This window comes from Lemur catta, chromosome 2 (genome assembly GCF_020740605.2).
Source record: "Lemur catta isolate mLemCat1 chromosome 2, mLemCat1.pri, whole genome shotgun sequence".
In the NCBI taxonomy this organism is placed as follows: Eukaryota; Metazoa; Chordata; class Mammalia; order Primates; family Lemuridae; genus Lemur; species Lemur catta.
In genome coordinates, this window is record NC_059129.1 from 61258339 (window position 1) to 61282880 (window position 24542).

The window sequence follows — 24542 nt, forward strand, 5'->3', positions numbered from 1 at the left end:
GACATTTAACTCTGATGATTATGTGCGTTACTTTCAGCTTTCTATCTAATGATTCATCAAGCTCTATTTCAATTGTGACCTTCAACTTCCCTTCTTTCTGTCACCTATGTGTTAATATTCCAGGGCAAATACCTTTGTCATAGGTGAGACTGACAATACTGCCTTTTATTCTGAATGACTCCAGCTTTGCCACAAATTACCGCTTTTTCAATATTTGTTTTTCAATCAAGATGGCTCATTTTCTTCTGTCATGAAATTATCTTTTATCATTGCTAACTTTTTATTAAAATATTCTTAGGTAAAATGTTTAAATGAACATTTTTAGTCCTATGAATGATTAAGTGGGTTGCTGGATTGTTTTAAAGAAAGAAAAACTGAAATTCCTTACAGTGTCACATTTCTTTTGGAAGTTTTAAGAACAGAGATTTGGCTTCTGTAAGTTTTGCCATGTTGTTTTTGCTTGTTTAAGTAATGAGATCTTTCTGAGCTTTGCTCTACTTCTCTGCCTGTCTGCCTTGCTTGCTTCCTTCCTTCCTCTGTGTGTAAAAGGTAATCGACAACTTACCATGAACAGGTTGTATATTATATGTAATAGGCAAACCATCATCAACACAATAAACTAATTTCTTAGTTTGTATCTTTAAAAAAAACTGTCCTTTTGAGACAATGTTTACCATTCACTCCAGTATATAATCAGGTAGGCTAACTGCTTGCTTCATACTTATCGATTCCATCTTTCCACCTCATTTTTGATTGACATGAGGTTTCTTTTGATCTTGTGTACACATTAAAGTTCGAAGATTGTAGCTAAAGCATTACAATATTCTGTTGTAGTTATCTATGTTAAAGGAGATTTCTTTTCCTGCCCTTCCTCACCTGCCTTATGTAGGAGTAAAACTTTGAAACAGATTTTTACTTGCTTAAAAAATAGGAAACACACAAAGAAGACCTATTCGCCATTTCTGTCTTAATGATTTCTGGAGCATTAGTTGCTTAACAGACAAACAGTTGGTGGATATGTAGTGTCTGACTATACACCAATCTGCTGGGAAACAATGACATTTTGAAATGAGTCCTTCTATGTTTTGTTAACACATCATGTCCTTACATATCTTTATTCAGGGGAGATTGTTCATTGTCATATTTAGAACCTCTCATGTAAAGTATACTCGAATTTTAAAATAAGCCTTGTTAAATAGAATTTAAAAATTCTATATTGGTTTTATCTGAAAAGTATTAAACAATACAATTTCAAAAGGGAGAGGTCACTTATGTAAAAATAATTTTAAATAGTACCCCAAATAAATATTATTTAGAGGTTAGAAAGTTAAAAATTTTATGTGTTGGTAAGACAAAAGATGTATTCTTATGTTTGACTTCACATGAATCTCTATCTCAAACCTTCTCCTTCTCCTTGAACTTTATGTCAAGGCCAATCTGTGAATAGAGCTGTAGATGGTAACAGTCACATGCCTTTGGCATAGTTTTGTCTTACGGTATATAGAGCATTTTGGGTAGAACTAGTGCCCATTTTCCCGGACATTGTCTACAAAAATCCCTACCCACCTTCCCTCCGCACACAGTTTCAATTGCACAACTGTCTTAGAATGATTTGTGTGATCGTTGTTAATAAATATACTTAGGAAATGCAATCAGAGTCAGGGGCTTGTGTGTTTTTGTTCTGTATTGCATATTTTCTTTGACTCATAAAAAGTGCAATCAAGGTAGAATGCGTAGAGGAGGACAGAATCAAAACTGGAGGTATTCTTTGAGTATGAATGCTAAGATTGATTTGTTTGAAACACATTTTATAATCTCTAAACATTGTAGAGATTGGTACATATTTTAAAATATGTGTAAGATTAGACAGATTTTTGAATGATGACAAATATAAAGTTCACAGCAAGATATGCAAGTCGAAGATGAATTATATGAAGAGAGTTGGGAACTTTGTTTTCCTCTCTGTGATCCAAGGTAAAATAACTTAAAGTAGGTAATTTATGCAGGGAAAACAATAAATTTAAATGAGAATAGCAGCCAAAACAATACACAGGAGAAGAAAAGAGCAAAAACTAGTAATTAAATGTTTTTTTGAATTCCATTAAAAAACAAACAAAAGGCGGATGGACTGAGAATTCCAATCTATGGAGAAGAAGAATTCAGGCTAGCAAAACAGTTTATTTAAAATAAATATATTAAAAAAAGAAAATAGGATTAAAAAATGAAATGTACTTTTGTCTGTTTCAAAGACTGCTTGGGAAGGAAGATCTACAGTAAGTTTGTAAATTCAAAATTGGTGATTCCTTAAAAATGGGAGAGCTGGCAGATTTTTAGAGTTTTTAAAAATAATGTTCTAATCTCCAAATATGGGCATCCTAAGTGAAATTTAATCTATTGTAGCTCAGTTATCCAAATATTAACTTTTCTTATGAACCATATGATCTTTAATATTTTTATTGTCTTAACTTTGCCTTGAAAATAGAAAACTACATTTGGTTAAAAAATATATATGTATACACACACACACACACATATATGTATATATCTTACGTGGAACTGGCTTGTCAGTTATCTTTATCTAGTAACCTTGAAGGCTTAGCATATTTTATTTGCTTAAGTAAAAGCAAATATATATGGCATTTATTTATTATATTGAGAGGCTTAGCATATTTTATTTGCTTAAGTAAAAGCAAATATATATGGTATTTATTTATTATGTTGGGTAAGTTCAGAAAGATAGAGGTGCTTCCTCCATTTTAGGCTTAGTTTTCCATGAATTGCATGTGGTTGAAGACTGGCCTGCTGCAGGGTGTTGCAGAGTTAGGCCAGTTTCATCCCTCCATTGCAGAAACCACATTCAGGCAGGATTTGATGACCTTATTCATTCTGATGTGTGATAGAACCAAAGGAAAACTAGGGCAGCTTGGTTTTGCAGTAAGAGCTCTGGAGTGTGGGTTCTGGCTGTGACAGTGTGGTTACCATTCTCTGCCTGGTGTATTTGTGAAATCTGAACCTCATCAGTGAAATGAGGGGACTGGACTAGGTCAGTGGTTCTCAACTGGGGACGATTTTGCCCCATATATTATGGGTTGTTATGACTGGAGAGGTGGGGTCCTACTACCTTCTAGTACGTAGAGGTCAGGGTTGCTGCTAAACATCCTGCAATGCACAGTACATTCCCCACAACAAAAAATTATCCAGCCCCAGGTGACAATAATGCTGGGGTTGAGAAATCCTAGACTACAGCATCTCTTGGCTCACTGTCAGCTCCAATACTGTGACTAATGAAGCTCATTACTTTCTCCTTGCCAAAGGCAATTTAGTTCAACCAACATTGATTAGGTGCCTTCTTTTTGTGTTTTAACTAAGAGCTTTTCATTATGTGATGTACAAAAGGGAGATAAACTTCCATATATGGAATGCCCCAAATTCCAAATATTGTCCCATGTAGCCTCTACTCATAATGGCCCTGTTTGATAAGGCACACACTTTTTCATTGATTCTATCAGCAAAATTATGGTTTTCCCTCCTTGCTAGACATTTCTCCCTTCTTCTTTTATTTCTCCAGTTGCTAGGTATCCAGATAATCAGCTAAAAGAAACATTTTAAACAGCCAGGCAGTCTGTATGATAGCTCTTACAATGTGTGCTGTTGGATTAAGTCATTCCTGATGCTGGAACTTGTTATCTTCACCTGCAAAGTGAGAGTGGTGAAAAAGGGCTATAGAAGGTGCCCTTGTATTGTGAAATTCCGTGTTTATGTCTTTAAATATTATTGGAGCTCTCTTGACATTTGATGATTACATGACTCAAAAAAGGTGAGGGGGGGACAAGTGTTACTTAAGTCATGAGATTGGAGAGGTGGAAAGTCTTAATTGATTAGGTTAAAATCATGACAAATAATATCCATGCCCATAGAGTTTATTATGGTGTGTGTGTACTTTCCTCCCCTGATTTGGATTGAACTATTTTGGGTGGGGAATCTTTTTAATTTTGACTTCTTCCTTTAAAAATAACTTCCTATTTATATTGAAAAATCATAAATATGATTTATTGGCACTATTTCTCTTTGAATAACTATAATTTTGTTTTGCTTTGTCTCAAATTAAAACCTTTAGGAGAGATAATTTATTTTCAAAATTATGTGTCTATATGTGTGTATATGCAAAAGACTATTAAATACACACACATGTATACTTAGTAGTCTTTTTAAAAAATCCTTGTATTTGCTACTTATGTTACTTTTTTCTTTTTTTTTTTTACATTGGCAAACTTGCCAGCTATTTCTGCTACAAACATCCTGAATACGAAGGCTAAGTAGGCAACCTAAAACTTTGATGGAGACACTTTTTATAATGAAAGTAAAGATTCCTTTGCAAGTCTTTCCTGTTTTTGGATTTACTGTCTCAGCATTCTTTAAGTGCAGAAGACATTATACTTTCATTCATTTCATAATTACAAAAGGCTCTGGGCTAATCCTTGCACTAAACTTTGGGAATCATTTTTGCTTTTGAAATCTCTCTGGAAAATCATGTGAGACTATGTGACAGGCTCTGTATAAGAAACATAATTTAGTTGCAGAACATCAACTTTTTTGCTTAAATCCCTTGTTAAGACAATGGTGGATTCAAAAGAAGAAAACTTCAGTATATTAAAACCTGTAAGATTATTTAAAAATGTAATACTCAACATGAACAACGCAAGTGCTTCATTTAATGCATCTAAATACACAAATTTTATAACATAAAGAAGTTTGTAATGCTGTAATATAAAGCAAATCTTTTATGTGCACATTCTGCTCAGAATTGTAAAAAAGTAAAAGTAATTTTTTTTCTTTTTTAAATTTGAAGATATCTAAATGCTTTTAGAATCAATAAAGTAGAAATTAGCTGATATTTGTGTGCAGGGTATTTTAGCTTTAACATGTTACACCAAAATAATAACACTACGGTTTATTCCTTGTTATCCTAACAAAGATAGGGTATTTCTTCAAGTAAGTACTGAATGACATAAGAGTCAAGAAGGGCACAGCAATTTATTTGTTATGTGCTTTTGTAAAGATAGTCTTATCTCCTCACAGTGAGTCATAGATCTGCAGGCATCAGTCAAGTAACTAATTTGTAAGCAACTTCTTTTATTTATATACTTAGCATAAGTTAAAAAATACATTCGCCGAAATGGGATAGTTCATGTGCTCAAAGAATGCCTTATAGTTTTAAAATCTAGCTAGTTTTAAAAATCTCCTTTTACTCTCAAAATGACATCTGTCTGAGTCCTCTCCCTCCAATTTTAAAAGGGCTTTTCTGTCTAGACAGACCCAGCAGCCATTTCTAAAGATGATTTCCGTATCAGACTAGACAAGTGAGACCTTGTGAATCCTGTCATTTGTTCCAATTTTACTTTGTATTCCATAAATCATCTCTAATCTCTGATTCCCCAAATTCATCAGGGATTCCTTTACCACTTCTACCCCAGAGCCTAGCCCAGTTCTGACAACGGAGCAGAGTCCCATGCTGGGGCTTCTGAGCTCCCAGCTTCTCCCTCCTCCTCTCCCCGTCATCTCCTCCCCTCCGTCCATGCACACTTCAGACATTTTCACTGTGATTAATTATGTTTTCTTCCAGGGCTTTGATGTCCCAGGTCCTAGAGACTATTGAAATCCCAAAGCTTTCTTTCTCAAAGTACTACCTCTGCCATGGGTTTCCAAAATCTATTTTGAAACTCAAAATGCAAAAAATGACTTGTTCCTTTCTCTTTGCAGTTCTGCTTTAACATTCCTTCCCAGAGACATGATGACGGAATTAATCTTTAGTTGCCTGGGTTGATGGAAGGAATATAGAGCACAGGACTATGTGAAAGAAAGAACTGAAAATGTCCTCTGGCCTGTGGTCTCTGCGACACAGAGTCATGCTGTGGTTTCACGATGGATGCTGTTCCTACTTCCCTCCATACTCACTCCTTTTCCCCCTACACTTAATATTCAGCCTTTCAACATGTATGGCAGGCTCTGCAACAGGCATCAGGTGATTCCCAGGCAATAAAGCAGACACTGTCCCTGACCCATGGAGCTTAGATTCTAGTCAGTTCTAAATATTCTGAACCTTGGTCTCGGTCTCATTTCTCTATCTGTAACCTTTTCTGCACCCTCTGTACTTCCTCACTCTAAACTGCCCACCTTACACTCAGGCTGAACATTCTTTGGCTTCCTCCTGCAGCAACAGGTGACAAGCCCCGTCCTTTGGTCCTTTAATCCATTAAGGGACTCTGTCCTAGCTGCTGTCGCCTTTGACTTTCCTGCTTCCTGAAAAAGAGAAAAAAACGATCGAATGCAATGGCAAGAACATGGGCTCTGTGTGATTAAAAATACCAATCCTCACTGAACTTCAGTTTCCCCCTAGAAAAATGGTGCTACTAATCACCATGTCTAAGGGAACCCATAGTAATATGCATTCATGGTTTTTTCTAAAAGTATAATTTATTTTTAAGAAATCTTCTCCAAGTTCTTTTTCCAGCTTTATTGAGGTATAATTGACAAATAAAATGTATGTATTTAAGGTGTACAATGTGATCATTTAATATATGTGTGCTTTGTGTAATGATGACCACAATTAGAGTAATCAACACATCTATTACCACACATAGTTATTCCATGTTGATATGGGGGCAGGGATGAGAACACTTAAAACCTACTCTCAGCAAATTTCAAGTACACAATACAATATTAGTAACTATAGTCACCATGAAGATACTGTATGTTAGATTTTCAGAACTTATTCCTATTTTAATAGAAAGTTTATACCCTTTAACATATTTCCATTTCCCCCATGTTTCAGCCCCTGGCAACCACCATTCTACTCTCTGTTTCTGTAAGTTTCACTATTTGGATTTCACATATCAGTGAGATCACACAGAACTTGTCCTTCTGTGACAGGCTTATTTCAATTTGCATACTGTCCTCCAGGTTTATCCATGTTATAGAAAATGGCAAGATTTCTTTCTTTTTTAAGGCTAAATAATATTCTGTTGTTTATGTACCGCTTTTCTTTATCTATTCATCCATTAGCAGACACTTAGATCATTTCCATATCTAGGCTGTTGTGAATAATGTTGCAATGATTAAGTGAAATAGCCACTATGAAAAGGGTCTGAACACTTTAAAGGGAGAGCAATTTTTAAATATTTCCTCTTATTATCACTTTCTTTGGAATCACTGTAATTTTGGAAGAAAGGGGTTGACTTCTTGCTAAAGGGTCAACCAAATACATCCTCTTCCTTTCCCCTTCCATTATGAGAAATCATAGAAGTTTCTATGTTGTTTTCTGACTTCTATTTAAATTGCTTCTTTCCTCCAAATACATCCAGGTGGGTAATGAAAGACAGGAATTAAACTGTATGTACAGAAAAATACAAAACGCAGCACTTTAACCCTCTACTTCCCAGTGTGATTGATTATGAAATATTTTCTCTTTCATTTCCCTTGAGTGTGCCCTCCATCAAATGTTTTCATGCTGATCCATGCCATCTGCTTTGTGAAACTTGCTGACAGACAACCATATACTTTAAGCACTAAATTATCCAAAGTCTATCTTGAAAATTATGTTGTAATTATTAAAAAAACCCATTTTTTTTTGGTAGAGAGAATTTGAAATAGCTAAGCATATGCTAAATTTTTTCACACTTCACAAGTTCAAATCAGGATTCAAAATAGATGTGTTGTTTTAAATATGTGTAGTTCTAAAGTGCATATGGATTCTTCAAAGCTAGGGTTTATGAGCAAGAAGTTAAGCCATATGTTCAAAACCTAATTTATATTGGCTTGATCTTAATGAAATGTAGATAATCAGAATCTCTTATTTCTTCGTAATTTGGGGTTTCTGTGATGGTATCTGTAAAATGTTGATACATCTTTGGATAAAGGAGTAACTTTTTAAGAATACATTATAAATGTTCTTGACTTTATTAACAAAGTGTTGCTTTAAATTAAAGTTGTAGCAAAAATGCTATGATTCTGATTTTAAATTGTTAAGTTCCAGATAGCAAAGGAAAGCTGCAAATAAGCACTACATTTAAAAATAAATATTGCTTTACCAAAGAGGTGGGAAGATGAGAGAGAGGATGAAGTTAAAGGCTTCTGTAATTTTACCCATAGTACTCTGAGATTACAGAGGTGTCTTGTACTCAGACAGAAAACTGCACATAGTTTGAAGAGGGGACAGCGTAAGTGAAGAGAAAGTGGATTTTCACCCTTCACTCCCAAACCACAGGAAAGGATATGACTTTAAAATGCCAGGAGAGAAAAAAAGAATCTCGGATGTGCAGGCTTTAATGAGAAGAGCTCAAAATGCCTTAAAATGCCCTTTGGTGTTGCAATGAAAATAGCTTTTGAAGTTTGACTTGTGGTTGAGTAAAAAGTGGTGTTTTGTTTTTTTTTTCTAGAGCAGTGACTGCATCAGATATGGCTGTAGCATTAATTTTCTGATGCCTCTGTCAATTAGGCAGAACTGAATTAATTTATTTGCTGCATATTTGTCTCCTAATTTCTCTCTAATGAACAAAGATATTATTTGCTTCAAAAATTCTTGTCTTCTTGAAGTTTTACAGGATATGATACTATAATCAACCAACATAATTAGTTCCTTTTTAAAAATTAAACTCCCCTGTAAAGCCCAATTTTTTGAAAGATTAGTTCCACATATATGTATATTGAAGAAGACAATTCTCAAGTCATTGTAAAGTGGTTTAAAGCATTTTATCAGAAATAACTATATTACCTATCTCACTGATAGAAACATGTCCAAGACTATTTTATGATTCCTGCCCTTCCCTCAAAAACTAAAACATTAAAAGATTCATATATTGAATGATGGAGCAGGATAGAATGATGGTCATTTTCAGGAATCATTTAGAAGAGCGATATCTAAAGTATTATGTTCTAACCTCAAGATAATTTACTGAGGTGGAAGTAGGGTACATGTTAGACATGATAGAGATTTTATTAGTGTGTTTTTTTTTTAAAAAAAATCTAAAGCAGACATCACGAACTATAACCTGTGGGCCAAATCTGGTTCAACAATGTTTTTATAAATAAGAAGTTTTACTGAAACACAGCCATGCCTATTTAAAATCATGTGGTTGCTTAACAATTGAGATATATTCTGACAAATGCATTGTTAGGTGATTTTGTTGTTGTGCAAACAGCAGAGTGTACTGACGTCAGACACACCTAGATGGCGTAGCTCACTACCCATCTGAGCTACATGATGTGCCATATTGTTGCTAGGCTACAAACCTGTGCAGCATATTACTGTACTAAATACTGTAGACAATTGTAACACAATGGCAAGTATTTGTGTATCTAAACGTGGAAAAGGTACAGTAAAAATACGGTATAAAAGATAAAAAATGGTACACCTGTTTAGGGCACTTACCATGAATGGAGCTTACAGGACTTGAAGTTGCTCTGGGTGAGTCAGTGAGTGAGTGGTGAGTGAATGTGAAGGCCTGGGGCATTACTGTACACTGCTGTAGACTTAATAAATACTGTATACTTAGATTACACTAAATTCATAAAAATATGAATTTTTTAATGATAAATTAACCTTAGCTTACTTTAACTTTTTTACTTTATATGCTTTTAATTTTTTTTAAACTTTTTGACTCTGGTAATAACACTTAAAACACATATTGTACAGCTGTACAAAGACATGTTATTTCTCTACATCTTTATTCTATAGCCTTTTTTCTATTTTAAAATTTTCTATTTTTTTCAAGTTTTTAACATTTTTGTTGAAAACTAAGACATAAACACACACATTAGCCTAGGTCTACACAGGGTCAGGATCATCAAGATGTCACTAGACAATAGGAATTTTTCAGCTCCATTATAAAATCATGGGACCATCATTGTATATGGGGTCCAGTGTTGACCAAAACATTGCTATGTGGTGCATGACCATATTTACGTATTGTCTAAGGCTACTTTCATACTCTCATGGCAAGATTGAGTAATTGTGACAGATGCGTGGTTTGTAAAGGCTGCAATATTTATTAACTGGACCTTTACAGAAAAAAATTGCCAACTCCTAATCTCAAATAATAAGAAAAGTTTTGAGCTTTGCTGATTTATATGGGTTTACATAGGTCTCCTGTGTAAGTCTGAGTGCCAGGCAGTTACAACTCATGCATATCCTAACTGAAATTCCCTGGGAAAATGCCGGAGCTCTCTAACTTGGGGTAACGGAAAGTGAGCCCTCAGTTGCTTGTTTCTTTTTTTTTTTTTATTTTATTTTATTTTTATTTATTTATTTTTTTGAGACAGAGTCTCACTCTGTTGCCCAGGCTAGAGTGAGTGCCATGGCGTCAGCCTAGCTCACAGCAACCTCAAAATCCTTGGCTCAAGCAATCCTACTGCCTCAGCCTCCCGAGTAGCTGGGACTACAGGCATGTGCCACCATGCCCGGCTCAATTTTTTTTTTTTTTTTTTTTATTTCAGCTCATCATGGTGGTACATAAGTTCAGGTTATATACAATATCCATGTCCCGCCCATCCCCCCGAGTCAGAGCCTCAAGCGTGTCCATTCACCAGACAGTGCGCCTGGCACTCACCATGTAGTCATACCTCCATCCCCTCCCCTCACCCCTCACCTCCCACCTCCCCAAGTCAGCACCCTCAAGCATGACCATTCCCCAGACGGTGCGCATCGCACTCATCATGTAGGCATACACCCATCCCCTCCCCCCACCCCCCATCTCAATCTAATAACTAATTGGTACCCTTCCCCGATGTGCATTTAGGTGATGGTCAGGGAAACCAATTTTCTGGTGAGTACATGTGATGCTTGTTTATCCATTCTTTGGATACATCACTTAATATAATGGGTTCCAACTCCCTCCAGGAGAACCAAAGAGATGTTGTATCACCATTATTTCTTATAGCTGAGTAATACTCCATGGTATACATATACCACAGTTTACTAATCCATTCGTGGATTGATGGGCATTTGGGTTTCTATATATATATATATGTTTTTAGCTGTCTGTATAATTTCTTTTTTCTATTTTTAGTAGAGATGAGGTCTCGCTCTTGCTCAGGCTGCTCTCGAACTCCTGAGCTCAAACAATCCTCCCGCCTCGGCCTCCCAGAGGGCTAGGATTACAGGCATGAGCCACTGCGCCTGGCCTAGTTGCCTGTTTCTTAAGGCTGTTATACCTTATTGCAGTTCGTGTGCTCTCTTAGCTAGACATATTGTTCATCATTTTAATTATTTTTAACCAAAATAACCCTCATAAAATGAGCAAATGACTATAAAAAAACACCAACAAAACTCCTACAGAATAATCTAGATTGAATATACCATGACTGATGTAAGCGTAAGCAACAAGAAATAGCAGAATTGACACAATATCTGTGTCTAGTATAAGCTTGTCCTCAGACATAAATATCAGTTTTAAACACTGATAATCTACTTGAATTTGACAGGAAGTAGTGCAGTTTTGGGGAAATTGTTAAAACTATTTGAAACATAGTTTTACATCTACTTACATTATGAATATACCTGGCCCTAAGTTTATATTTCTACATTGAGTTTTAACCAATAATTGTATAGTGACATCATAATTAGTTACACATTCACAAAGTAGGCATCCAAGGATATGAAAATGTGCAATTTTTTGTATTGTTTAAAGTCATAAAGTACTCAATTTATAATGTTTAAAGTTTTGCTGAAGTAAATGATAAAATTCTCTTTTGAGGAATCTTAATAGAGAAAAAATTAAAAATCCAATTTAATTGGGATGCATTTGTTCTTCCTGCTGCAGTAAATATTGCAGAATAATACATAGGAAACAAAAGAATGATGAAGTGAAATTTATTTCTTTATTATCAAATACCATTAGAAAATGCATACAAATACTTCTGATAATTTGAAAAAGCAAATAATGAGCAAATTACACTATATTGGAGTTTTATTATGCAGTTGGATCAAGGTATAGATTTTAAAATATTCTCACTGTATAGCTTTTGCGTTCTGAATATGAAATATACAAACAGTGACATTTTGAGACTTAATGGAAAAATAAATCAGGGAAAATTTTTTTAAAGTAAGTGACTTCTTTAATAAAATCACTGTTTATGAGAAAAATGTGGAGGTATATCAATAGAGTATATTAAAAAAGAGTATATTATGATGTTGCAGTTATATCAAAATCTATAGATAAGCTATGATGACAAAGATGTAGATACATACACACACGCACACAAACACACACACACACACACACACACACACACACACACACACACATGCTACTCTTTGCAATAATAAGATGGAGAAGGACCATGAAAATCTTTTGGATTATTCGAGGGTTATCATGTTATTTCATGGCAAAATATTTTTTAAAGTTCAAACTTCAAGATGCATCATATTTGTTTTTGAAAAATAAAAGGTGAGCTTTCTGGTTTAACAAGACAATTACAAAATCAGCAATTAATTACATTTTATCATCTTGATATTGTCTGAAAGCAAAAAGTAGTAACAAGAACAGAAATTATTATTAAACCATAAACAAATAATTCAGTGACAAGGAAACTGCAGACCACAGGATAAATGGAAGGACTGCTAAAATCAGTGAAGAGAATGAACAGATGTGTGTTTGGGAGGAAATGGAGCAAGGATACAGCGACTGTGGAGTCCAGAACCAGCAAGCACTCTTCTGGAAAGTTGGGATACACCTTAATATGCAAACCCCAAGTCCTCGTCTTTGCAGGGGGACATATTTTGGCAACAGAAGTTGCCCTGACCTGATTTTATTCTGAGAAGCAGAGGAGATGGGCCCATACATTGAATCACAGAGCAAATCATATTTGTAGAATGCTCTCTCTCTCTTATTCTGTGGCATCCTGGACAACAACAAGTTGCTATGCAAAGTACTGTACAACTCATAGTCTTTATTGTTTGAGGAGAAGTAAAGGCTCAACCAACTCACACCCCAAACCCTGGGGCACAAAGATAACCCCAGGTAACAGTCTCTTCCCCACATGAACCTTTTGTAGAAACATCTGGTCCAGGAAAGATTCATTTGCTAGGGAAATAAATGAAATAAAAAAGAAAAAGCCCTATAGATTGGATAACAAACAAAATTTATCTTTAAAATGAGGTGAGAGCAGTTGAAAATAACAAAGTGCTCCAGGTACCACAAATAAAAAGAAAGGAGAGGTTATAATCTTCATAATGGGCAGGTTGAATTCAGGCCAAAAATTCCTTAAGCAAGACAAATAACTCCTCCTTGTAACATTAGAAGTGAAATTTACAAGTAAAATAATATCATTAATGTATTTAAATGTCAAAATATAATAACATTCACAAGGCAAAAGCAAGAGATAGGATGAGAAAAAAGTGGAAATATTTTAATGGTAAAATAGTACCACATTTTTTAGTTTATGATAGATTAAGTGTAAAAAGTATGTAAAGATAGATCATCTAAAGTAAATCTAATTAATATATATATTTGGAGTCTATCCTGCAAACAAAACAAAACAAAATAGATTTCTATTTTTTTAAAAGATCTGCAGAACCCTCACAAGAACTGACTAGCTTTTGTGTTCTAAATGCGAAATATACAATATATTAGGTCAAAAAGGGAAATAATTAAATGCCAAGGTGGAAATGTTACATACAAATTTATCTAATTATGAAAGATTTATAAATTAATAACAAACTTAGAAAACAACAAAAGTGTCTGCCATATGTTGCTTTTTAATAAATATTTGATCAAAGAGAAAATCCAAAATAAAATTTCCTTTTTTCCATCTTTTTTACCCAGCTTTATTGAGGAATAATTGTCAACTAAAAATTGTTTCTATTTAAGGCACACAACTTGATGTTTTGATATATGTATATATTATAAAATGATCACCACAATCAAGCTAATATATATCCATCACCTCACACAGTTACCATTATTATTATTTTTTACCTGCTTCTTTTTAAAAAATATATATTTCTTGTTTTATTTCAGAATATTATGAGGGTAAAAAAATTTTGGTTATGTAAATTTTGTACCATTTGAGTGAAAGTTATAAGTGTACCCATCCCCCAGATAGTGTGCATTATACCCGTTAGGTATGAATTTACCCATCCCCTCCTCCCCCCCTCCCACCTGCTTAATTTCAGATAAATGTTATTTCCATACGTGCACGTAAGTGTTGATTGATTGGTTCCAATTTAATTGCGAATACATGTGGTGTTTGTTTTTCCATTCTTGTGATACTTCACTTAGAAGAATGGGCTCCAGCTCCACCCAGGAAAATACAAGAGGTGCTATGTCACCATTGTTTTTTATAGCTGAGTAGTACTCCATGGTATATACATATAACACATTTTATTAATCCAGTCATGTATTGATGGGCACTTGGGTTGATCCCACATCTTTACAATTGTGAATTGTACTGCTATAAACATTCGAGCGCATTTGAGTGTCTTTTTTATAGAATGTCTTTTTTTCCTTTGGGTAAATACCCAGTAGTGGGATTGCTGGATCAAATGGTACTTCTACTTTTAGTTTTTTGAGGTATTTCCTTACTACTTTCCATAGAGGTTGTACTAGTTTGCAGTTCCACCAGCAGTGTGTGAGTGTATCTATCTCTCCACATCCATGCCAACATTTGTTGCTTGGGTACTTTTTGATAAAAGCCATTCTCACTGGAGTTAAGTGATATCTCATTGTGGTTTTTATTTGGATTTCCCAGATAATTAGAGATGTTGAGCATTTTTTCATATGTTTGCTGGCCATTAGTCTATGTTCTTTTGAAAAGTTTCTGTTCATGTCTTTTTTATAGAATGTCTTTTTTTTCCCACTTTTTAATGGGGTTGTCTGATTTTTTCTTGCTGATTTGCTTGAGTTCTTTATAGATTCTAGTTATTAGCTCTTTGTCAGATGTATAACATGCAAATATTTTCTCCCATTCTTTAGGTTGTCTATTCGCTCTAATGATTGTTTCCTTGCCTATGCAGAAGTCTTTTAATTTGATCAGGTCCCGTTTATTTATTTTTGTTGTTTCTGTGATTGCTTATGATCTTTGACAAAGTAGACAAAAATATACATGGGGGAAAAATCGCTATTCAATAAATGGTGCTGGGAAAATTGGATAGCCACATGTAGAAGACTGAAACAGAATCTGCACCTCTCATCACTCACAAAAATCAACTCACAGTGGATAACAGACTTAAACCTAAGGCATGAAACTGTAAGAATTCTAGAAGAAAATGTTGGAAAAACCTTATAGACATCGGCCTAGGCATTATTATTATTGTTATTATTGCTGTGGTGGTGGTAGGAAACCAAGACAAAGTAAGACATGGGATATTGGCAACAGGAGATTGAACACGAGAGAGAGACAAAGGAAATTCTCAGGATGATGGGGAAGAGAGAGTCATAGGATAAGAAGTTACACAAAGCATAGAAGACAACTGGCCCAGATTGAAACGGGCACTTTAAGTGACATGCATGTTGAAGCTGTTACCAGGAATCTTTTCACCTTTGTACTCTGTTATCAATCTGCCAATGCTCAAGTGAGCCTGGCCAAAATTCTTAGATCTCCTTTGTCTGGCCAAGTGCTGATAAAATTCTGTTCTCCCTTCCTGCCCAGCTGCCTGAATAAACTGAGGATGCCACCTGATCCTATAGAAGTGTTCAGGTTTGACCTAATCCTGAGAGCTGGAGATGGGCCACAGTGAGCTTAGAAGTAGCATGCCCTCTCTGAACATTGTCCTTCTGATCAGATAGAACCTGACCCCCACCAGATTACCCCATATGGCAAGCCCTTTGCTACCCGTTGATCACCATAGGCTTGCCTCCTGACATCCTGAGAATGGATTCTTGAACTCTCCAAGAAAAACTGAAGCTTGACTATAAACCAGAGACTCTGTTTAGATCACCTTTTTCTAAGCACCTTCAGCTATCAATAACAATGCTACCCTTTTCCTACACTGCTAGTCTTGTGTTTGCTACTCAGTTTTCATATTGATCACTGTTCACACTGATTAAGAATTGTAATTAGCTGATAAAATAATGAAACATTTGATGGAGAAATAAAACAAGATTAGAATATGTTTCAATCTAAAAACCAGCATCATCTTTAATGGACAAGTACTACATGTGTTCCATTAAAGCTGCCCATTAATATGACTATTATTTAACAATGTTGTAGGTATTAGCCAATGAAATTAGACAAAGGAAACAAACGAAAAGTATAATAACTATCAAAGAAGAGATTACTTATCACTATGTTAGGTGATTTGATATTTTAGGTGATACACTTGAAATTTCCAAGGAGGTTAACGGAATGACATTAGAATCAGTAAGATAACTCAGTAATGTGTCTTGGTAGAAAATCAATAGCTTTCATGTACTGACATAGAAATATTCCAAAATTGTTGTAAAATTGTTGCCAAAGGAAAAAAATCACAAATAAGACAGAATATTGTAAAGAAGATGCTATCTTTTTTTTTATACTAGGTGAATGCTTGTGCCGTGTATATGAAACAAGAATATATGTTTGTATTTGCTTGATTTGTAAAAGATACATACATATATGTAGACTCTTTTTGCAATTTTTCTTTGTATGCTCAGATTTCTCACTCTTGTGATTTCCTTGCTTCCTTCATATAATTCATGGCTGTGTTTGGTAGTTTCTACTTCCTTAAAGTCATTGCATTAATCCCCATTCCATGTTAAAGACCCACCTTAGCCACTTCAGTTAAGGCCTCCTAACCTCTCCTCTTTACAGTTGAACTCCTCTAATTTTTGGACCACCAGTTTCACAAGACAACGCACCGCCTAGAGTTGAAGACTTAATTCATTCTTTCCAGACTCACTTCTCCCTGGTTCCTCATCCATGCCAAGCTCAACTCTAAAACTTACTGTGCCATGAGCTATACCTAGCCCTTTTGCCTCTCTGCTCAAATGTTGATAGCCTCTGCAATGCCTTCCCCTTGACCCCCCACATTCTTCCAAACCAAATCACAAACATCCTTACATTAATTTCCACTGCCACCTACCTTTTCCATGAAGATTTTTCTGACCCCAGCCCACCCCCTTGGGATGGGCTCTCTCCTTCCTTATACATTTCTTCTCTCGATACTTTTAAAAATAAACTTTGCATCCTTCAGTACACAGTCTGCAGGCACTTGTTTTGCTCTGCAGGAAAGGGTGGAGGTAGGGACTGAAAGCAATTAGTGAAAGAGACAATATAATGTGAAAGCAGGTGTCTTGTGAAGGACACCTCCTCATGAGAAGAGGTTTTCTTCTTACTAGTAAGAGATTCTGTCCTTTAGGTAGACCTAATTCCAAGTGTGCTTTACTTTTGTACACTAACATCTTTTTTATGCCTTTCTTCTTCCCAGGATGAGACAGTCCCTCCCAAGGCTGTTTCACTCCATCCTTTATATCAAACTAAACTCTATCCTCCTGCTAAGTCCCTGCTGCATCCACAGGCCCTCTCGCATGCTGATTGTCTTGCCCCAGGACCCTTCAGCCACCTGTCCTCCTTCTCACTGAGTGATGAACAGGAGGATTCTCACACACTCTCTAGTCACAACGCATTTATTAAGGTGAGAATTTCCCACTCAAATGGGAATGAGTCTGTGCTGTGAACTTTCATTATACTTAACTTTTAATACTTAAATGTGGAGGATTTAGATATCAAATTTAATAGATTAAGAATATTTAAATATTTAATATTTAATGTATCAAAATATTAAATATTTGTGCTAAAGTACATTACTTTACAAACAGATAATAATTGATCTTGGGAAATAATAAAAATCTATTTTTTTCCCGAAGTCACTTCATGATCTGTGTTTCTCATTGTTTCATGTTCTAATCCCATTGTGGAAATTCCAGGACATTTTTCAAAACCTTACAAGATGCCATTATTCATTTATATTCTAGTCTTAGTTTGATGTTCCTAAAAAGCTACTTTAAATTACAGTTCCTTGATGAGGAGGCATTTATAATTACAATCAGTGGGCAAAAAAATAATTAGTATTACTGCAGGTATCTGCAAAATAGTATTAACATTTTATTTTAAAATGTGCCTATCTGCCTCATAGTGTATACTAATGGGATATGTAAAAAATAATGAAGTGTCCAGTCCCTAGCATGTGTGTGTGTGTGTGTGTGTGTGTGTGTGTGTGTGTGTGCATGATACAAAACAAGTAAAAAATATTTACAGTTGGCTTTTGACCACACTTTTGGGGAGCATTTACTAAAACAATCTTATAGTTGCAGATCCTTCTTGTCCTTTTGAGATGTTATATATCTCCTACAACTCAGAGGTGTCTTTCCAAAGGACATGAAAGCTATTCCTTTGAAAATGTGATCATCACAAAGGAGGCCAGGAACGCCCCTGCCTCCCAGTCTCTATGGGAGGATAGAGTCCTGACTTTGATATAACCCGCTAGCAGATGCAGCTAGCCTAATCAGCATTTACACTGACCTGACCAACCCTTTGTGATTTTTCTCTTCCCTGACTCTTCTAAGCCTCCACTCACCCCTCGCTACTCCCTCATTCTCCGTTCTCACTTTAAAATGCCTACTCACTTCTGCACAAATCAAAGTTGAGTTCAGTCTACTCTGGATCCTCTTCCTTATTGCAACAATTATTATGAATTAAAATCTGTCCTTACCACTTTAAGAAAATATATTTATAGTTGGCTTTGGAATGCAATTATAAATATTTACTAGAAGCAAGCAGTCCTACCACATGGGGCTTATGTGTAAGTTCCATTTGTTCTTCTCAGTATTACCATAAGGATATCCTGGCTAATACAGACTCTCAGACCCTGAAAATTTCCTGAAAGAATTGACTGGTCAAACTCAAACATCAATTAAATCTTTTTATAAAATTCTAATTACAAATTCTCTATACTCAGTGAAATATATCTCTATATTTGAAAATCAATCAAGGCCATCTTTCAGAATGTACTTAAACAATATTCGTTGGGCCACGGGACTTCTCGAATTTTTTTTAGCAAAAATGTTCAAAAAGTTAGTCTAAACATAAACAATCATCTAAACTATGAACAATGTTTTGTAAGGAAGAATTAGCTTTTTATATTTAGTATCATCTATGACATCTGAATGGTTAATCCTGAATTAAAAAACATTTAAATTTTTCTGCCAACAGAATGTTTTTGGGCAAAGTTGAAAATGATCTTCATGATCTTTGGTTGCTTCTTATTCTTGGTCTAGAAAAAAGTTTTATATTAGGGAAAGTATAATATTTTAAAAATGTTTTTATATTATTTGAAATTCTCCCTGATTTAATACTTGGTAACATCTGTGAAATCCATTTAGTTATTAGAGTTAATAATTCTGATAATGTAGCCATTTTCTTATAAATTGCCATCTATGATAGGGTTATGATTTATTTTATAGACTTCAATTACATGAAATATCTCATTCTTTTGCTATTTTGATGATGGTGTTTTCTGGAACTCTTCAGTATGGATAGACTGAGCATTTCATCCATTTTGTAGCCTTTGCTTGCTTAGCCTGTGAAGAACAATATATAAAAGCCATGTGAGGTTGGACAACTATTTTCTGTCCATACAACCTTCATAATAGATTTTGTCTCTCAGAGTCTAAGACTTATTGATATTGAATAAAGAGCCATTCATAACCAAAATAATAATAGTAATAGTAATAATAATAACATATTAAATAGTAATACAATATTTCTTAATAGAAGATTTTTTTCATCTTATATCTTTATTGCTAGATTAAAATATGTGAATTGCCACAAACTTTGTGTTGTAGATATTGGTATAATAGCATATTAATTTATCAATAATTTTATTTTTTACTTGAAATAATAGCTCCATTACTAGAATTGTAAAACATAATCTGCCATCTAAATTAACTTTTCTCCAATACCCTGACATTGTTCCCAAGTCTAACCTTACTGCTCTGCCTACTGGGCTTGCCTCCAAACTCAAATCTTCCCAGCCTACCCTCTGGAGAGCCATGCTGAACTTGACTTATTGATCTTTAGAATCCCTCTTCAGTTGGGGCTGCACTAGATGTTCAACAGGTTTTATTCTACTTCTGTTGAGTCTGCAGTATGCTCTCTTCTCTTCTAAATCTTTGCCAAACTCCTCATGTCCTAAGTATTCACTCCAATCCGTTCCCCCTTTTCTTAATTTCAAGATAGAACTCTACAATAGGATGTCACATCATATCTTATAAGTACGATCAGGTACTTTCCTTTCATCTTGGAATAAACCAGTATACCCAACTTCTTTTCTTTTTGACTATTAATAAAAATATCTTTATTATAATGAAAAACATAAATTACAAAGCAAAACCACCAAAGGGAAGACTGCAATCAAATGGTTGAGGGAATTTATCCACCTTCTTTCCTTTTCTGCAGTCTCATAAAGAAATCATTCCTTTCGTTTCCTTCTTTAATCCTTGAAAGTCATGTAGCCCAGTGGATAAAAGCATGATGCCTCTAGTCAGTTGTCTGAGTTTATTTCGTGATCCAACCCCTTCAAGATGCTGATATTGGGCAAGTCATTTAGCCTCTACATACCTCCATTTGCTCATCTTTTAAATGGAGATCATAATACCCACCTTGTTAGAATATTATGAGGTTAAGATGGACTAATGTGTAAAGCACTTAGAACAGTGCCTGAGACATAACAAGAGCCATATAAAGGTGAGATCTTATCGGCACTAATCCTTTCAGGATTGTCATTCCTATTGCTCTCTTAAATCTTCATTCATTCTTTCTCTACGGATGACTCCCCTTTGCATATAGAACCTCAAAAAAATGAGCACTTCCCCATCCTTTTCCTTGATGATGCTGCAAATCTATCAATTTCAAAATTTTCTTCTTTCAAAGTGTTCAATAGCCACTATCTCCATTCCGTTTCTATAAACTCACACTTTAGCCCATTCTTAAAAGCATTCTGACACTCTATTGAAATTGTTCTTTTAACGGTAAACTTCTCGTCAGCACATTCAACTGCATGTTCTCAATCCTCTATCTCTTTTGTCCCTCTGTAGCAATTGACAAAGTTCATCATTCACTCTTGAATTTCTCTCCTCCCTCTGCTCTTGGGATAGTATGTACATTCCAACTCCCTGACTGCTCCTTCTTTGTTTTCCTTGTGCACACTTCTTGCTCCTCCACCTCTTCTTTCTAATTGCCTCACTTCAGATATTCACCCACTCACAGGCCTTCATGATTATCTTAGTACTGATAAGTCTCAAATCCACATTTCCAATTCTGCTTCTCCACTGAGATTCAGTTTAATATCTTTAGCTGCTTGCTTATCATTTCCCTTAGGATATCATGCTGTCACCTCACACTCATCATTCATTTTGCCTCAAACTAGTTCTGCACTGGTTTCCCTACTTCTGTCATTAATACCACAATTCTCAGTCCCCAAACTCAAAGCCTGATTCATCTATTATGCTTTTTCTACTTTGTCCTTATAGCTAGTCACTCAAAAACTTGAATGGATTCTTCTTTTGCTATGCCTGTCATATTATCTCACACAATTCTTTATTATTATTTTACTTTACTTAAACCTATCTACTTACTTTCCTCTAGGCATGCCTTGGGAGTTTCTTACTGTTCAACTTGTTCAGACATTCTCCCCATATAAAATACTCTCCTGTACTCTCCTTACTCATATAAGCCATTTTAAATTATCCTTCCTCTTCTGGGAAGTTTCTTCATGCATCAACATTCAAAGTGATTTTCTTTCTCCTTTCAATTTCTATAATCCTTGCCTGTGCCAAAGCATCTCAAATGAATACAAGATGACCTAAAATATAGGGTGTTCTCATTTCTGTTTGTTGTACAATCATCAGTTGTATAATCCATGGCTACATCCTTCTTTCTTCACCTGCATGTCATGCCCTCATCAGCTACAGGTCAGCTACTTCTGCGCCCCTACAGCACACATGGGAGAACATTGTTATGTGTTTGCTGGGAGCAGATAAACTCTGTGAGGTTATCTCAGAACCATCATTTTAGAAGCCCAATATATCCTTCTCTGCTCTTCTCTTCCTGCCTTCTTTGCCATAGGAAACTCCACAGTTGTGAGTTCACTTACTCACTAAAATTTACTTGTAACTCTAAGTCAATACTTGCTCTTCTTACTCCTGTAGTCATTTGTGGACATTCACAGAACAGAAAGAAATTTGAGTTCCCTATGCACGTGATCCCAGCTTAGGTTGAACAAGGCAACATTCTGTTTTCTTGTTTCAGGTGTAGAGCTGTAAACAATTGTCTTTTTTTGTGATCCACCTAGTACTGTTTTTTGCATTTTTTTTTCAATTTATTGGTGATTTTGCTGTTTAAAATGGCCTCTAAACACAGTGTTGAAGGGTTATCTAGTGTTCCTAAGCATAAGAAGGCTGAGATGTGTCCTATAGAGAAAATAAACATGACAGGTAAGCTTCCTTTAGGCTTAAGTTATAGTATGTTGGCCATGAGTTCAGTGTTAATGAATTAATAATATATAGAATAAGTGTCTTTAAACAGAAACACCCATAAAACAGGTTATTTATTAATTGGTTGATGAAAATGTGACCAGAGACTTGCAAGAACCCAATCCAGTATTTCCCCTAGGAGCAATGGTTCAGAATTTACTAATTCCATGTTCACAGTGACTTTTAGGCCTTAATTATGTTGAATAATGAGAACGATTATATCTTTGGGTTTCTCTACGAAGAGAAGTCACGTATGATTTGGGGAGGTGGTTGCCGGAAATAACCAGTTAGAGGGGTGGGGACTGAGATAAGGAGGAGAACATGTCTGAAAAAGGGTGTGCTAGCAAGCATGTCACCACTGGGGGGAACTGGAGCTTGATCTCATTGGGAAACTCTGAGTGCATATGGAGGACACACAGCTCAGAGCCCTACTATCTGAGGGGTGCGGGAAGCAAGTCCTGGTAGTCATTAGTTGAGGGCTGTGCCTGCAGGAGGGGCAACACTAATCTCCCAGAAAGACCCCTGAGGCAAAGAAAAGCAGAGGCAGGTAGTTTGAAGTTCAGAGGCTGATTGGTGCTAAAATGTTAATGTCTGAGATGACATAAATGGGTCAATGATATACATATAAACACAAAATCTTATGTTTATGATCTAAATTTGAAGTTCAGGCTCCTGCAGGTCAAAACTTTGGCTCTCAAAACTTTATTTTTAATGGGCTATGAGTACTGCTGAAACAATAAAAAGATACAAAGGAATTATGTATCTGGGTGTGTAGAATTACTATCTTAAAATTGTATCTCATCTGTAATCATTTTGCCAATTTTTTCTCCATTTTGCAATGCATTTAAAAGTTTTTAACCTTCAAAGGTAGCAAAGTACCATGCACAACATATCTGTTTATATCTAGATTAAGACCTAATCTTGTCTAGAGTCCACTTTCTATTTTAAAAAATTCATTAGTTTAGAAAGAATATTATTCCTAAGCACCACAAATATCTTGCCATGTGTACCTCAACTACTGTCTTGGGCCTCAAGTGAGAAAACTAACATGTACATAAATAGAAAGTTTATCATTCTCCATAACTTTTATTTTTTTCTCCATCCATCCTCTGCCTCATTTCTTCTATCTTCTACTCTCATAATCTCCGAGGTATACCTGTCTTTTTAAATCAACATAAAATTCTAATTCTTTTGGCCTACTTTCAACATTCCAACTCACTCAGTTTTATGCACTTGATTCTCCTTTTTTATCCCAACTACGTTTTCTCCTTTTTATTTAGCACAACTACCCGCCATGTAGACAGGGTGTTCTCTCTTATTGTTGTCTCCCTTGAGTCTCTACTCTGCCAATTCGCACTAGCAACAAATGAGAAAACACATGGCCAGACTATGAATAGAATCCAGAGGAGTGAGGACTAAGCCTTCGCAGTCAGGATGACTTCTGATCTGCTGGCAGGAGAGAGGCTGAGATTTCCTAAGCAAGAAGGCTCTATTTACAGTGAAAGCGTGAGAGGTTTTATAAGCAAAAATAGGATCTTTATAGACAGAGAGACAGCTTTGAAGGCCCAGGAGAAAATTCACTGCCATCTTGAGGATATAGTCTCTTTCAGTTTTCTAAAAATATATTATTTTGGTGCCTACTTTGTGACCATGCAGCCATTTTGTTTCACTTTTTAGTTTTCTTAAAATGCATTACCTTTGTGCCTTGTTTCACCATACACCATTTTATTCCGAGTCTGCTTCTGTCCAATGAAAGAGATAAATAAGTATGGTGGATTTCTTTATATTATATATATGGCAGATTCTCCCATTGGTTCCACTGCTATTAAATTCTACTGTATGTTTTTTATGCAAGGGCTAGTTCTAGCTTTCCCTAGCATTTCAATTTGAATATCTCAGTGCTTATCTCTGGAGTAACCGCTTGAAAAATCCCTTCCACTGTAGCTTTCAGTTCATGGCCACAGAGAGTGTTCATTTCCCACCTCTATTCTTCTTGCCCAGAACCCCTCATACCCCCGACCACTCTCACTTGCAGAC

The 24542-nt window shown here is 35.4% G+C and overlaps 1 protein-coding gene across 11 annotated transcripts in view; it reads left to right on the forward strand.

The window, feature by feature from the left end:
* The window catches only part of LOC123632965 (muscular LMNA interacting protein), a 240116-nt gene that overhangs the window by 189430 nt on the left and 26144 nt on the right, over positions 1-24542 (forward strand). For 8 of the 11 annotated variants that reach the window (XM_045543764.1, XM_045543765.1, XM_045543766.1 and 5 more), the window contains one exon: positions 17402-17608. The exons of the other annotated variants lie outside the window; for them this stretch is intronic. In XM_045543764.1, coding sequence (XP_045399720.1) covers positions 17402-17608 — 207 coding nt within the window. The remainder of the gene's footprint in view (positions 1-17401; positions 17609-24542) is intronic. 11 annotated transcript variants of the gene reach the window in all.